General features: G+C 39.6%; 1 protein-coding gene across 1 annotated transcript in view; it reads right to left on the reverse strand.

Moving 5' to 3' along the window:
* Nucleotides 1-2,910: 2,910 nt before the first annotated feature.
* LOC140229102 (guanine nucleotide exchange factor for Rab-3A-like) overlaps nt 2,911-15,664 on the reverse strand; it is a 29,834-nt gene continuing 17,080 nt past the window's right edge. Inside the window, exons 3-10 of the mRNA XM_072309367.1 lie at nt 12,804-12,899; nt 11,893-11,970; nt 9,017-9,174; nt 6,911-7,034; nt 5,894-6,102; nt 5,091-5,190; nt 3,811-3,877; nt 2,911-3,114 (exon numbers count right to left, since the gene is read on the reverse strand). Of these exons, the coding sequence (XP_072165468.1) occupies nt 3,044-3,114; nt 3,811-3,877; nt 5,091-5,190; nt 5,894-6,102; nt 6,911-7,034; nt 9,017-9,174; nt 11,893-11,970; nt 12,804-12,899 (903 nt within the window). The 3' untranslated portion in view covers nt 2,911-3,043. The remainder of the gene's footprint in view (nt 3,115-3,810; nt 3,878-5,090; nt 5,191-5,893; nt 6,103-6,910; nt 7,035-9,016; nt 9,175-11,892; nt 11,971-12,803; nt 12,900-15,664) is intronic.

Raw genomic sequence — 15,664 nt, forward strand, 5'->3', positions numbered from 1 at the left:
ACTGAAAAGTTAATGTTTAATTCAATGAAACTGAATTATGCTGTCATTTTGAAATTGCCTCCAACAAAACTGTACACTATTCAGCTTTTGCTCATATCAATGTCACTGTTATCTGATATATAGTTTTTGAAATATTAAGGATCAAAAGTGGGAAATGTTTTTTGTAACACCTAGTATTACTTTGTATTTTTTGGTAACTGCAGGACATCAAAAAGGTCAATCTACCTCTATCAAGAATGCAGTAACCTTATCCAAGGAGGTGGGGGGGGGGGAGGGAGGGGGATTCTTAATACACTTTGAACATTCACCACAGATGTGGCTAGTAAGTGGACATTTTCTTTTCTTTTATATGGTTACTCATTTCCTAACTTCAAAGAAAAGAAGAAGAAGAAGGAGAGTCTCTTCCCATATCGCTACACTTCTTCTTGACGTCATATACCCGGTTTACCATTTTTCCATTAAAGCATACATCCAGGTGTCTCGGCCTAAGAAAAAAGTAATAACAATAAGATGAAACATTCCACTGTTTTCTATGTTTATAAACAGGAATGAAAACAGTTAAACTGGACCTTGTTATTCACTTACAAAATGTAGCTACAATGTACAAATGTCCTACTCTAATAAGTCAATGCAATAGTTACCATGTGTCTACACTCAGTAGCACATTTCTGGGTAAGACATTTACTTATTTACACATCACTTTTCCAGCCCCATATCCAGCTGCTTTAAGTTACTACACATGTAAAATTATATCTTTCATCACTGTATGAAAATCAGAGTATAGCATATTGACAAAGAAATGAACAACATTAGTCTGTTTGTCTGTTTGTTTGTTTGTTTTTTTCTGCTCATATTTTGCTCTTACACAGCATTTCTCACCAAAAACAAACATTAATAACAAAAACCCACATGATACATCAATTTGTTAATATTCTAAGTGGAGCAGTAATGGTGTCATGCCCGGCATTTCATTGTACAATATCAATATGCTGTTTCAGTTCTATAAATGATGACATAAATGGTATCCCGGGGTACCAAATAAAAATCAGCCATTTTGTTGAATTATTTATTTTTTTAAAAAGGTTGTACCCTGGGTGCCAAAAAGAGGAAATTATTTTGGTGCTGGAGCTAGCGCGCTCTAGCCACTGCACTGCACTACACTAAAGCACACGCTAGTGGTATCGCAGCTTTCATGCACGCATAGTATAACATGCAGTGGCATGGGAAGGACTATGTACACGCACACAGTGCATGCATTTTTCTCTGACTGTTCTCGAATGGACGTGAGGTGGCGCTACACAACGCGGTACTCCGGGGTACTACGGTACCCCGGATTACCCCATTCTTTTGGCAGGTCAATAGGTATCAGACAGGTTGGTAATCCACCTGTGCAAAAGCAGTCGAGTGATACATATATCTCCTTTCCACCATCAACTACATAGGTCATCGAACAATGAAATAATCAATTGGGTGCGAGGTACTAAATAGATGTGTGTGCTGATGGGCTCACAAACTTCTTTGTTATACACAAAAGAGGCACCTGAATGGGGTCAGCGAAAGCCGAAATCTACTGAGCTCAGCCTTGATCACTTTGTACATCTTCATATAAGTTTTACAGCAAAACGGGCGCAAACTGCACAAACCAAAAAAAAAATTTAAGCCATGAATGCAGGCAGTCTTGTCTACATTTCGTCTACACCTGGTATACTAGGTTCCCATATATCAGTTGATGCCATGGGAACCTTGTATACCAGGTTCCCATAAGGAATGGGTTCATTTGATCACAGTTTTAAACCAACTTGGATGGCATTGTTCTGCACATACAGAAAAAAACAAAAACAACCCCCCCCCCAAAAAAAAAAAACCTGCCCATTCCCCACCCCCCCCCCCCCCCACCATATGACACTGACAGTGGACTTTATCATACCCATGCATTCCTGAAGATGATGATAATGAGTTGTGTGTTATATTGGTTTTTTTTATCATATTTCTGTGCATGTATCACTTTTAACCAAATTACAAAAAGCATTTGAGAAAGGTATCTTGCATAGACAAAAACATCTCAGAATTTTATTTCACTATGTTTACTCCAAAACATATATCTTGTAGTGGGGATAAAAATAAAAGAAGATATCTACTATACATAAATGTAATATCTACAGGTGTAGGTATCAAGATCATTGAAATTGTGTCAGTAGTTTCGAAATTACTCTGAACAGTATACATTGCATAGTTTGAGCCTAAAACCAAACACTTCTGACATTCTGCTGCAGAATACAATCCAAACGTTCCAAGTCCAAGTAACAGTATAGCTACAAGGTATGTGTGTGATGAAATCAAATGAAACATTAACGTGCTACAATTTCAAGATGACTACCTTCCTTAGTCTGGGCTAAATCTGCTGGAAATACAATAAGAGACTCAAGTTTATAAAAGTCTCTTAACATTTGAATAAACAGGATCTTACCAAAGGAGGTACCAGAACCTTGGACAAAAATTTTATATCTTTCACCAAATTTGACATATTTTGAGCACTTCTTGCTACAGAGACATCTAATCTATACGAACTTCTTGATTAACCAGTTGAGGACAAGTCCCGAGTATACTGAGGCAAGTGTCTATGGGAAATGTGTGTTGTAGCAAAATCAGCCAGTCCTCAACGAGTTAAGGAGTGCAGACACAAGGTCCAAATGACACTCTTGATGCCAGCCTTCCTCTAACATTCACAAGCTGTGCTACACTCATATAAAAAAAAGCCTCATAAAGAATTACTAATGAATGATGAGATTCAAGAAGCAGACTTGTGCACTGCCTGAGTTAACGGGTCAAACGTTGAGGTACATGTGCAGTGTTCATGACTTGTCTTTTTCTTTTCTTCTTCTTCTTCTTCTTTTTTTTGAGGGGGGGGGGGCAAACTAGGCTCAGTGAAGCCATCTCTTTTAGCACACCTTGCATCCAAGACATAAAGGAATAAAGAACCCTCTGGCATCACAGAGTCTTTGCAGGAACAGAGCCAACATGGTCGACAGGGAATCCAACCCCCTCACACCAGGCCGAGCTTGGCAAGAGACATCTGCTTACGGAGCCGGATGATCTCCCAGTAGTTCTTTTGCACTGGAGATATGGGAAGGAAAGTAAAGATGGAGGGAGGTGTGCTTGTGAACATCAAAGAGAGCAATACATCCAAGGGGTTGGGGGGGAATAGCGGTTGGTTTATAGTCGAGAGTCAATGCTCTCTTCCCACCCCATCCCCCTTCTCCCCTCCTTCCCTATTTCTTATGTTGCAAAAAGTGTAGAGGGGCTGTAGATCCACAAATTCCCCCGGCCCCAATATTGATTTGTTATAAATCAGTCTGGATATTATGTACATTTTCTGAGGCACATTTTCTTCACCCCATAATGGGATACTCCTATGGCACATTAAGTCATTGCACGAAAACACTTTAACCCGTTGAGGACGAGTCCCGAGTATACTCGGGCAAGTGTCTATGGGAAATGCGTGTTATAGCAAAATCAGCCCGTCCTCAATGGGTTAAGAAGTATGTGAAATAATAATTCTGTTTTTTCTCCTTACCAAGGTGGATTTACACCTTTTGGAAAGGAACTCTTCGTACACTGATGTGGGGGAGGGTCCAGTAACAAGACTGACAATAGTTCCTGTCTTACATGACAATGCTAGAACGGCTACTACACAACAGAACCAATCGTGAGCATTTGACACCAGCATCCCATGGATCCTAGCAAGTCAGTAACTACTCTAGTAAACATGTTCTAAATAATCATTTTTCATAGAGTCTAATGTATACTTACGGTCATTCTTGACAATGCCCTGCTGCATGTATCTCAGGTATGTGTAAAAATCACACACCGCTGTTATCTGCAATACAAGAGATAAGTACATGTACATGATCAGTCAATTATATTAATATCGATGACACTCGGCACTGACAGATAGGAACAAACCTGGCATGCATTTCATATCATATTTCACTGACAATACATCTCTTGCAGAGAGGACAGATGACAGATGATAGTATGCTCATGAAGAATTGACAGACCTCTTCACATCTTCTCATTCATCTAGCACCACCAGGCCATGTCAGGCCAGCCACAAATCATTTCTACTTTGTTGCCCTCTAGAGGCAGAAAGAGGTTAGGAGGCTGTATGCACTTCTGTATAGCTATAAAACATCAGATCAGTTTTTTCTGTCAAAGTCAACAAAGGATTCAACTGGGTTGGGGAATGTTGGCATCTCCCATGAGATCTGCATATAGAGTTCTTCATTCGCATGGACTGCAAAAGACAAATCAAACTCTTGGTCATGTTCATCTCGTAGAAAGATGTCATACAGCACACTTTGGTCTGACCTAAAAAGAGCTGTTGAGGGGGGAGCAGTTGTAATGGCTCAGTGAACAACACAAGTGTCACTTAATCTTGAGGTCCCAGAGTCAAGTCCACTAGCAGTAGCGGTAGTGACCTCAGGCCAGGCACTGCTGCATCACCCAATTCTCAGAAGGAAACTTTTGATGGCGGTCAGTCAAATATGTGTAGCTGCCTGTTTGCCTCAAGCATTGGAATGCTTTCTCACAAGAAATACATTGTGCATCCTCACTGGGCTATTTCACATTATTGTGGGTTCAGGTATGCATCATCTACTCTATACATTGACATCAGTCATGTAAGCTCTATCTACTACTGTATACACCAAATATTTTGCAAGGTTTTAATTTTCGCGAATTTCGCGAGTCAGCTGCTGTTCGCGAGATTAAAAACACACAAAAATATTGACTCTAATGCACATGTGAATGTGACGTATGTGTATACATTTCTCCATTCAGTACAGGACTCCACGATCGCAAATTTAACCCGTTGGGGACCAGTCCCGAGTATACTCGGGCAAGCATTTATGGGAAATGTGTGTTGCAGCAAAATCAAACCGTCCTCAACGGGTTAACCACTCACAAAATTGTCAGGGAAGTCCTGATTCGCGAAAATTAAGACTCGCAAAATATATGGCATACACAGTAACTTGTCATTCTTCATGCCACTGGAGGCAGAGAAAGCCACAGCTGGCATCCCCGTTGCTTACCCTGTTTCTGGCTGGAGCACAGATTGAATGCCAGTTATCAGAATCGGCAAGCTTGATGCGGTAGTGGCAAGGTCGCTGCTGGTCACTGAGAGAGCATCTCCTAAAAAGTGAAATAATTTTTTTTTTTCCAAGTAAAAATTATTACGATTACAAAAGTGCAGAAGATGGCGATCATAAAGATGATGCAAAAAGCAAAACATCAAATACTTTCACTTTTCTATAAGCTTTACATTTATCTGATTATATGTGCTGCCATAAATTCATGCACAGTACAAAATTCAACAAGTTGTAACATCAGGCTATATCAATATTACTGCTGTTCCACACAGCAAACACACCCAAGCTCAAGCTGTTTGAGTGACAATTAGAACTTCAAAGCTCAGGAGTACCATGTGTGTAATAAGATTGGGAAAAGTGAAGTTTGACAGTATGTAATCCTAGTCATAAATTCATCTTGATGGTGTCAACTTTCACATTCTTCTCTACTGTACCAATGTCTTAATGTAAGTAATATGTGCACTAAGCATTGTGCCCTGATCTCTAGTCCCTTAAGGAGTACCGTACAAGAGTTATGACTTTCCCACGCCAGTTGAGGATACTACTTGTCCTCTACTCATCCAACTTTGCAGGTATACACTCAACTAATTCACCAAGGCCAGGGGAAGCAATTCAGACAAGATTGCATGTAGTGGCAGCTGCTTGGTCAAGGTGACGGCTACAAGGACCTTCTTGATATCTAGGTACCAAATATACCACGCCAACCGCAACGACCACGATGGCATACCCCAGTGTACGATAGGTACCTGGGAAGGGTAGTTTTCCCATTGATGGTCTCGATGCACAGCATGTTCTTCTCGATGCTGGATTGCAGCTGTAACGACAGCGTGGCATTGCAGAACGTCAGACACGGCTGGATGTCCTCTGCAAATATCCTCTTCGTAAAGGGGTTGTCGACGCCCATTGACGGCGCCTCACGCCAACCCTGGAAGTCGTGCAGTAGCAACGTGTCGACCTGCACATTTGAAACACATGGGCAAAAGCAACTTTAGTCATAAAACAGAAAAATGTGACTGCCCAGCTCAAAACCTATAAAAAGTAGGCTACAACTACTTTTCTACAACTTTTTTACATAGTTTCATAGAGTCAGCTCTAAGCTTTAAACCTAAAGGGCCGGATGGGGGGGGGGGGGTGGACTCCGCCCCTCTACGCGTTTCGCGCAATAATTCTGCAATACCAGAAGGTATCCTCATGTCACCCCTCATATTTCGTGATTTTGTGTACATTTTGTACGGAAACACAGTGCTTTGTCATGAAACTCGTGAAAACCTGACTAATTTTACAATTAATCACTTGGATTGATTAATTTTATACATTAATTTTTAATTCTATAAATTATGGTAGAAAAGTGGCCACAGAAAATTGAAAAGGAAACTTGGCACGAATGCACTCACCTACAACCAACCATGGTTCTCTAACATAGGTCAATACATTTTGTGGCAAATTGTGCCTATTTCACTCAACCTATTGATTGGCTTTTGCATTGACAATACTGTATGTGTTCACAGCTGCAAAAATTCACAAATTCATGTACCCCTGGACTGACAGGCAGTAAATTCTGTAAAAGCTCCTATTTTCGTACAGATATTTTTACGAAAGAGGAGGACACAGACATTTTCATGAGATGTTGTTTTCACAACTTTGACACCAAGGCTATAATAAGTACACTAATACCTGTCCATTTGTGACATCTTAAAGTGTTGCTAAATTCATGGTCAAACCATGATTCATGATTCAAACACTAGAATAAGACAAGCACAAACCTCCTTAGCTTCTGTACTGGGTGAGGGTGTGGTAGCTCCTGGTGAATTGTGAGAGGTTCCATTTGCTATCGGGGGGTGCCCAGTGTCTGAAGTTGGTGTGATTGGACCCTGAAGGCTGTGAGCTCTGTTGTGTATAGACAAACATGACAATTAGCTTTGTTTATAAAAAACAACAACTCATGCCATTTCACAATTTCTTCTTGGGACCTCCAACATATTGAAATGAATCTTCAATGTACACTAACACTCCTACAAGCAGATCAATTTCTGACTGCAAACACCAGAACCTAAAATCTATGGTTTATTGCCATTTGATAGTCTAATATCAGATGGTCTACTTCCCAGTTCGTCTAACACCACTACGGCTAAATTCATTTGGTCAACTATCAATTTCGTCTAATGCCCATTTGGTCTAATCCTCACTTTAATAGTCTAATGTCCAGTTTGGCTAATTATCATTTCATCTAACTCTTCATGTGCCATGGTGTAAACCACCTGTGTGCCACATTATTCTGAGAAAGCAATGTAGTTTGCTTTGGGATAACATTCTGTATTTCGAATCTAAGTAATTTTTACAGATTTTCTTACCCTCGACATGACATAATGCGCAAAGTTGTGGAGAAAATGCCAAGCTTTGATTTGATGTACATTGTATAACAAATCTATGTTTATTTTTCATTCAAATGACCAGTGCCTACATTATTGTACAGGTATTACTTTTGCACACAAAACAGTGACAGAAAGTTAGAATTTACTCGCGAATCCATTAAGGAACATCGCTTGATATTCAATCAGCGCATAAAATTCAAGCTACATGTGACAAGAATGGAACTGCAAGAAATGCTTTCATTGTACTGTGGCATTTGGCGATTTACTGATCGGTTTGGGTGGGTTTGTGCGTTTGAGCAGAATATGCGAAGTTGGCACGCCATCAACTGAGTCGGGCGTGCGAATGGGCTCATAAAGAGCTAAGGATCTGATGATCTAATTGCAATTTTTTGTGCCCTTGGATTTTTTTCCCCATTTTGTCTAGTAATTTGTGGGTATTTTAGACGAAATGGGCATAGCCCATATGGAAGTAGACTAACTGGTAAAGAGGCTAAGTGGCAATTGGACTTAATGGTCATTGGACGCACTGGTTGTAGATGAAATGGGACTAGACCATGTGGGTTAAGACTAAATGGCTATTAGACGAGGTGGGAGTAGACCAAGTGATAGATCACCAAATCTATGAATGCTGGGCTTCATTCTTGTAGAGAGGAGGTTTAATCACAGCCAGATGAGGCTGGAAGATACGATATTATTTCTGAGGAAAATATCTTGAAAGAGGACTGCTATTATATTGAGCTGATATGAAACTAGAAAAGCACTTGGAGAGTGCAGACCTCTGCCAAGCATCTCATCCACCCATACACATATGCTGAAAATATCCAAATTTCCCAATGACAAAGAAGTCTTGTGTTTACCTCAGCTCATCAGCGTCCTGCATGCTGTGTAGCACTGCCTCAAGCAGAGACATGTAAATGTTTAACCCGTTGAGGATGGACTGATTTTGCTACAACATGCATTCTCTATAGACACCTACCCGAGTATACTCGGGACTCGTCCTCAACGGGTTAAGCTGAATTTGACAGAGCGAATGCATTTCAAAAATTGTGATTGAATGTAAAAACAATTATTTTTCAGTTGATTGTGAGTAAGCTTTGTAGAAAGAGTGACTGCATACAATTCTGAGTGAATGTAAGGAGTATTGCTATTAGATTAGATGATATGCTGGTACTGGGCATATTTGGTAATATGAGGTAACAAATTTCTGCCACATTATCTAGAATGATATCCAGTGCACTCCCGTTATAACGAACATGGTTCTAACGAAATTCCGATTTCAACAAAGTAAAGTTTACGGCCACAACAGTACCCACTCTGTGTATTCTTATTGTGTATTCATTCGGTTAGAACGAAATTTCGATATAACGAAAAAAAAAAAAAAAAAAAAAAAATTGCTGGTCCCGAGGACTTCGTTACAACTTGAGTCCACTGTATGCATCTGTAGTAAAGAAGCAGGAGGGGATAAAGTCCCGGGGAAAAGACTTTTGTTGTATCTACCTGTGGTGACCTTGGATGCTTAGCCTGATATTGCTCTTCGACCGCCGGAGTAGCGAGTGCTTCTTCTGCGTCCCCTGTTCTTGAGGATGAGGCATACTCGGTGTGGAGGTGAGTACCAGCATTTTGAGAGCAGCAACCTCTGCCTGGAGTGCTTCAATCTAGGAGTGGGGGAAATGGGAGGGAGAGCAGCCATTATACCACCTTTGTTATCTGGGCTGACCCTCCATCGCAGTAGTGTAAAACCAGAAATTTTCGCAAGCATGACACTTTGGTGAATTTCGCGAGGAGGCAAGATTCGCAATAGTAAAATGCATGCAAAAGTTCTCATGTCTTACACAATGCTTCAATTGCCAGTGGCAATTTGCGAAAGTTTCACGCCACAAAAAAGGCTGTCACTGCCAATTTGCAAAAGTTTCATGCCGTGAATGTTTCTCATAATTATGGTCACTTGTTTCTGGTCATTTTGAAGTCCTTTTTCTTTCTCTTTAACCTGTCATTACCTGTTGCTAAAAAGTACGACAAATCAACAAAGTTCTACTGATATCATCTGATAATACTAATAGAATGGATCAAATCTGGGAAGGGAACGGAGAAAAGGAGATGACATGACCTACCCTGGGACCCTGGGCTGACCCCCTATGAATAAAAAACTCATTGCCACTTTACCTTTTTTATCTTTCTATTTGCACCCTCGTGGCAAGTACATCATGTTGTCACAAATTGATCCATGATTCCATAAATCCATGACTTGGTGTGCCATGGAATTGCAGGTGGGGAGGGGAAAGGGGAGAGGAGGTTGCAATTGTGAAGACGTTTGCTCTTGATATGGCTTACTACAGAACCCTGATAAAAATTCTTGCTCCTTAGGTCTCTAATGGACATTGATTTATCATCAGTAAAGCTTTCTTTTCATAAAGAAGAAAAGAGTTTGCATGGTAAGCTAATGATTGCAGTGTCATAATGTGAAAAGAAAAATCAAATTACAGCACTGACAGCCAGCCATAAGTGTGTTTGGCATCATATAACCACTTACCATGGATCACTAGTCATTGAATTCAACAAGAGAAGAGGACATGTCATAAATCAAGGTAGGCAGTAGACATGCTGCAATGTACACCTGCCCACCAAAAGAGCAACATAATGTTTCCCAGTGGCGGATCCAGAGGGGGGCGCACCGGGCACATGCCCCCTCTTAATTTGTTGTTAAAACAAAAGAAATAAAAAGAAAAAAAACCAGATGAAACCCGGAAGTAGCACCAGAAATATTGTTTGCGCCCCCACCCCCCCCCCCCCCCTTTCTGGAACTCCTGGATCCGCCCCTGTTTCCATATTGAAGACAGACACATCAGACTATAATGTTTACACTCAGCAGGGTACTAACCCCAAAGGGGGCGTGTATGCAGAGGACCACGTACATCACAAGTCAATATTTCTGAGAATTTGAGAGATGTAAGATTTCTGAAAAGACCCTCAGGGATCTAGAGTATATACTAAACATACATCTGGCTTTCAGGAAAAAAAGGGGGAGAAATTTCACTCCCATTCTCTGTGCTGACACTTGGTGTTCAAAAAAAAAAAGTAGACAAAAAAGGGAAGGAGGTAATTGGGCTATGAACATGGTCCCTACTAAGTTGCTATTGCTTCTAGAAGCTGAAATGCCAAGACATAATGTAACAACTCTGCAGTTATTCACAGTCATATTAAAGTCCAGGGCACTGTTTCATGAAAGTTGTCAGCCCTGACAAGTTGTCAGTCTCTGACAATTTCAGTAGAGTCTGTGGTTTTGATTGGCTGAGAACCTCGGATTACTGACTGCTACTATGGTATTTGTCTGAGACTGACAACTTGTCAGAGATTACAAATTTTCTGAAACGGTGCCCTGATTAGTATTTAATTTACTGGGGTATGTGGCACATTCGGACCCTATTCCATAAATTTGACAAGAAGATGCTGTGAAGACATCAAAGTATGAACATCAGAAAAGATTCCGGAAAATAATTTTTTTTTTTCATTAATTCAGCATGGAAGTAGTAAAGATTCATCTGACAAACTGCATCCAAAGTTTGGTAATACGGATCGTGCTAGCAGAATCACAAAAATCGATGGGAACACCCTCTTTGTCATTGCTTTTCACTTAATACTCAACTCACAGAACAATACAATAAAGTGGCAGGTTTCAACGTAGGAGTGTTGTCATGGCAACTCAATAAGATTTTACAGCACTTCTTAAAGAGAGGAATGTGGCAGTCACATAAGACAGCATGTGCCTTCTGAAAAGTATTACTGAGGCTGTCACACAAAGAACTGCCAAAATTTAGTGCATCCCTATCAGGCCCATTACCTTATTGGCATTGTGCACATACAACTTTCATGCAATAATGACAGGATTAAACAACATTGTTGTATACAACGTACAAGAATGTCAACCTTGTAAACAGCATTGCCATATTCTGAGGGCTGAAAAGGTGTGTTTCGGTGGAAAGACAGTATTTCTTGCCTTCCTGCAAAGGGACATGTGCAGTAATACAATTTGGGGAAAATGATACTTTTTATGAGACCTGCAGTATTTTTGGTGAAAAAATGTGAAATAATTGAAAAGAAAAAAACAGTTGGCATCTCAACATATATTCTTCTAACCCCTTTATAGGATGAGCTGATTTTCCTTCTAACAAACATTTCCCATAGACACCTGCCATACTCAGGACTAGGCTTCTTAACCCATTGAGGATGGTTTGATTTTGCTACAACACGCATTTCCCATAGACACTTGCCCGAGTATACTCGGGACTCGTCTTCAACGGGTAAAATGGGTAAAAGGTTTGTAGATTTAGCAAAGTTTTCACGCATCACTGCAGGTGACTGATTCTGAATCTTACCTTCCCGCTGGCTTCCTTAAATCTGCGTTCTGCCGCTGCTCTCTTCACATTTGCCTCATTGACCATGGCGTGGGCTTCCTGCTCAATAAGAGACGCACGAAACACAGCAATGGATTTAGAAATGCCATAAAGCAATCATTTTTGACAATAACAAAATCAATTTCATCAATTATGGCACCGCATGTTTACTAAGTTTTGTTAAACAATTCCCCTTACATATAAAAGGAAACTTAAAAAAAAAACAACAGTATGCAGATACATACAGGTTTATTTGAGTGAGAAAGACTAAGCCCCCGATGATAGCTGCACACATGTATTATGTCATTTGAGCAGCCATTGCCTGAAATGGTGTATGAAAATCGGGTGAGTGAGTCACTATTTATTTATCATTCGGTACAAATAAGTCTCATCGCAAGTAATGATGCTGATTTCATGAGCAATTAAATCATTTGGTTGCAATGTATGTGATGACAATACAACCTTTAAATTCAATTCAATCAATCAATTCAAGATCAAAATGAGGGTTTAAGCATATCCAATGATCTACAGATTTCACAAAACAGATTTTGGTCCAGTTTGGCAGAGTCAACTCAATCATCAAAGAGTCCAGAACCATCTTTCAATCAATCCACATGGATTCAGAAAATCGTAAAAAAAAAAATACCCATTTGAGAATTGCTGTCACACTTTGAAAACCTTGATGTAATATCTCTCTTATTACAAGAATTTTCCTTGAACCACCGCCAACTGTCGATCTGCAGACATAAACACTGGCCTTCATCAAAATACTACCACCACCCACCAGAAGGGAAAGTATGAATCAATCAGTAAAGCCAATATTCTCGGAAGAAGACAAACATACATACACACAAACACACAAACATAAACACACACACACACAGATTGCATACCTCAAAAAGGCTGGCAGTCAGCTCTGTGATTTCTCTGTCCACCTCCTCTCGTACGCGCGACAACTGCTCTACTTGCTCATCTTTCAACTGCAGGGTCTGTTTGAAGGTAAGAACAACAATGAGCACAATTACACACTAAATGTCACACCTACAACCTTTCTGCAATTCTTCATCCAGTCATAAGGTAACATAAACACTGTAAAATGAAGCAGGAACTAGGTGCACAGAGACAAAATAAATTCATATTCGTGTAGAAGAAACACACTTCATATTTAACAGAGACTATTCTGAGAGAGCAACTTATTTCAAAGAACATGAAGGTGATTCATAAGCAAGCAAATCTTTTGAAAAGCCAGAAATACATTTTTATCACATGGCAATAATGTTTTATCAAAAACAGAGACTGCATCTCGTGAATATCATGTTTACATTACCTAACAAAGCATTGAGAATTCAACGTCTACGACCCAAACAGTGAATTTCACACTGAAGATTTCTGACAGATAAATTCTTTTGGCAATGCTACCAACTATGGTAAGCAAATCATTTCTGTATATTGTACAATTTAATAAATAATCATTATCTAATTCTCACGTTTCCTTCTACATTGTATTTCTGGGTGAAAGTGATGTATATTTTCAGTTCTGTTAATGGTACGTATGTCTTACTTGTAATAGACCATCAATAGGGCCTATAGTCCTACATCAAAAGTGATATGACTAAGCATCATAAGAACGAACATAATACCACAAATAAATAAATGAATAAACAGATAAAAGACAGAAAGAAAGAAGTCAATGAAAAATAATGAATGGGTTAATGAATTATATCTTTTTCAAAATCAAATCAAACTCAGCACACCTATTGCCTGAAGAGTTAAATCAATGAGAACAATAAGCAACAAGGGTTGTATCTTGACATGATTTACTTTCATTTTCAAGTAAAACAGTGAAAATGAAACCAAATCAAAACAGCAAGTACAACAAAATATAAGCTTTCCAGAGCAAGCTATTCCTCAACTGCAAAGACCATGCATAAATAACTGGGGTAGGACTTCTTTACCATATTACCCATAATTGAAATTCAAGATGGTTCACGAAATGCAAAAGAGGTATGATGATAATAGTGCAGCAAGCATCTAAACATGTTAACTGCAGTGGGCACCTTGTAGTCTCACATCAAGCCATCATGTTCTTGTGATTCCTACACAGTGAATAGGTCTTGAGCTCATGGTAAGGCAGCATATTGAACATCTTGTTGTTGTTTTTTTCTGTTACTCAAAACTTTAAATTATCTACACTAAAGTAAACAAGAAAAATATCCATACTACTTTTGACCAAGGGCATTCTCCTGATAGCTGATATTACAAATGCATGATATGTTTTACCCTCTTGATCTTACAAAAACTGTTGAATGAATAAGAATAGTTGAATGCTACTAGAGTGCCCTACGTGCGACAATGAGGGGTCTACTGTAGGTCAGTGGTGCGCAACTGTGAAGCCTGCTTATTGTACGAGCAAGGCTGACCAGACTTTGTCATCATCATGCATTAGGTACGTCTTATTTGCCCTAACTTTATGACAGCAGACTGCTGCCCACACATATAATTACAAAGTAATTTCATTTACTATCTTCAGTAATTGTTCTATGTATCAACAGAATTGATATCATGCAGAAAAAGGCGCAAATATTCAAATGTGAAGAATGTGGCTCTTAAATATAACAACAAGTACAACGAACAATAACAATTAACAACATCTTGTCAGTAGAGACACCTAGAATGAAGAGAGAGGTGGAAAATATTCTGCTCCTTTGTGAAAATATGATGCACCACACGTTACCATGGGGGGAACAGTCATACCCCCAGATACTGCATTGTATGGTGCTACCGTGTATATCGTGTTCGGAAGAAGTAGACATATGGTAGCCAAACTTCAGGACTCGGCGATAATTATCCCAATCAATATTTTTGGGTTGTTTGTTTCCGGTTTTTGTGAGGAGTTAGGAAACGCTTGTCAGGCTTGTGAACATGAAAAAGGTCCCTGAGATATGAATCTCATGCTTTCATGCATGAGACTTGATAGGTTTGCATGGTGAACATGCTCTAAAGTACCCATGAATACGGTACTAAGTAGATCTCAATAGGTACTACTGTGTAACCTATCACTGTATTGTTTTATGGGCAATATACTTCACGTCCAGTGTACATGTACATGGTATTTAAACTTATAACATTGTTCAATTTCATTTCATTGCATAGTAGCAAATTAACTGTATGTTGAAAGACAGTTCTTCTTCTAATAATGGAAGCAAAAGACATACAGGTACATTATGCAGTTGTTTCAGTTGATGCTTTACTCTATGACTGTAGGAAATTCATGATGAAACCAAACAAGTACCAAGACAATGTCAGTTGAAGAGCAAGTAGAAAGAAATGGGGATTTTTTGCTTGTTTGTTGTTTGTTTGTTTGGTTTTGTTTTTTTTTTGACTGACACACCCAAGACTGGAATTAGTATGTGAAAGATGCCACAGTACAGTTTTCCACCAATCAGTTTCTTCGTACGTATTTTTATTCCTATTTCTTCCTTCTCTTCCTGTTGCTTCCTGTTCTTCTCTCTTCATCCATCTCCTCATGGTTCTCCTCCTCATCCTCTTCCCCATCCGCCTCCTTCTTCTTGATTGCCATTGTCTTCATCATCTTCTCCTTGCCACCCCCCCCCCCCACCCCTTCCTGGTAGCAAGGCAAGTGGTGCATAAATGCATCCTGAGAGAGAAGCCAGACTTCAAAAAGGTCACATCATTCCACCAGTAATTGCTCTGCCGGAAACAACGGATGGTATGCTAATGCATGTCACATGGG

The sequence above is a fragment of the Diadema setosum genome, chromosome 5 (assembly GCF_964275005.1).
Source record: "Diadema setosum chromosome 5, eeDiaSeto1, whole genome shotgun sequence".
NCBI lineage: Eukaryota > Metazoa > Echinodermata > Echinoidea > Diadematoida > Diadematidae > Diadema > Diadema setosum.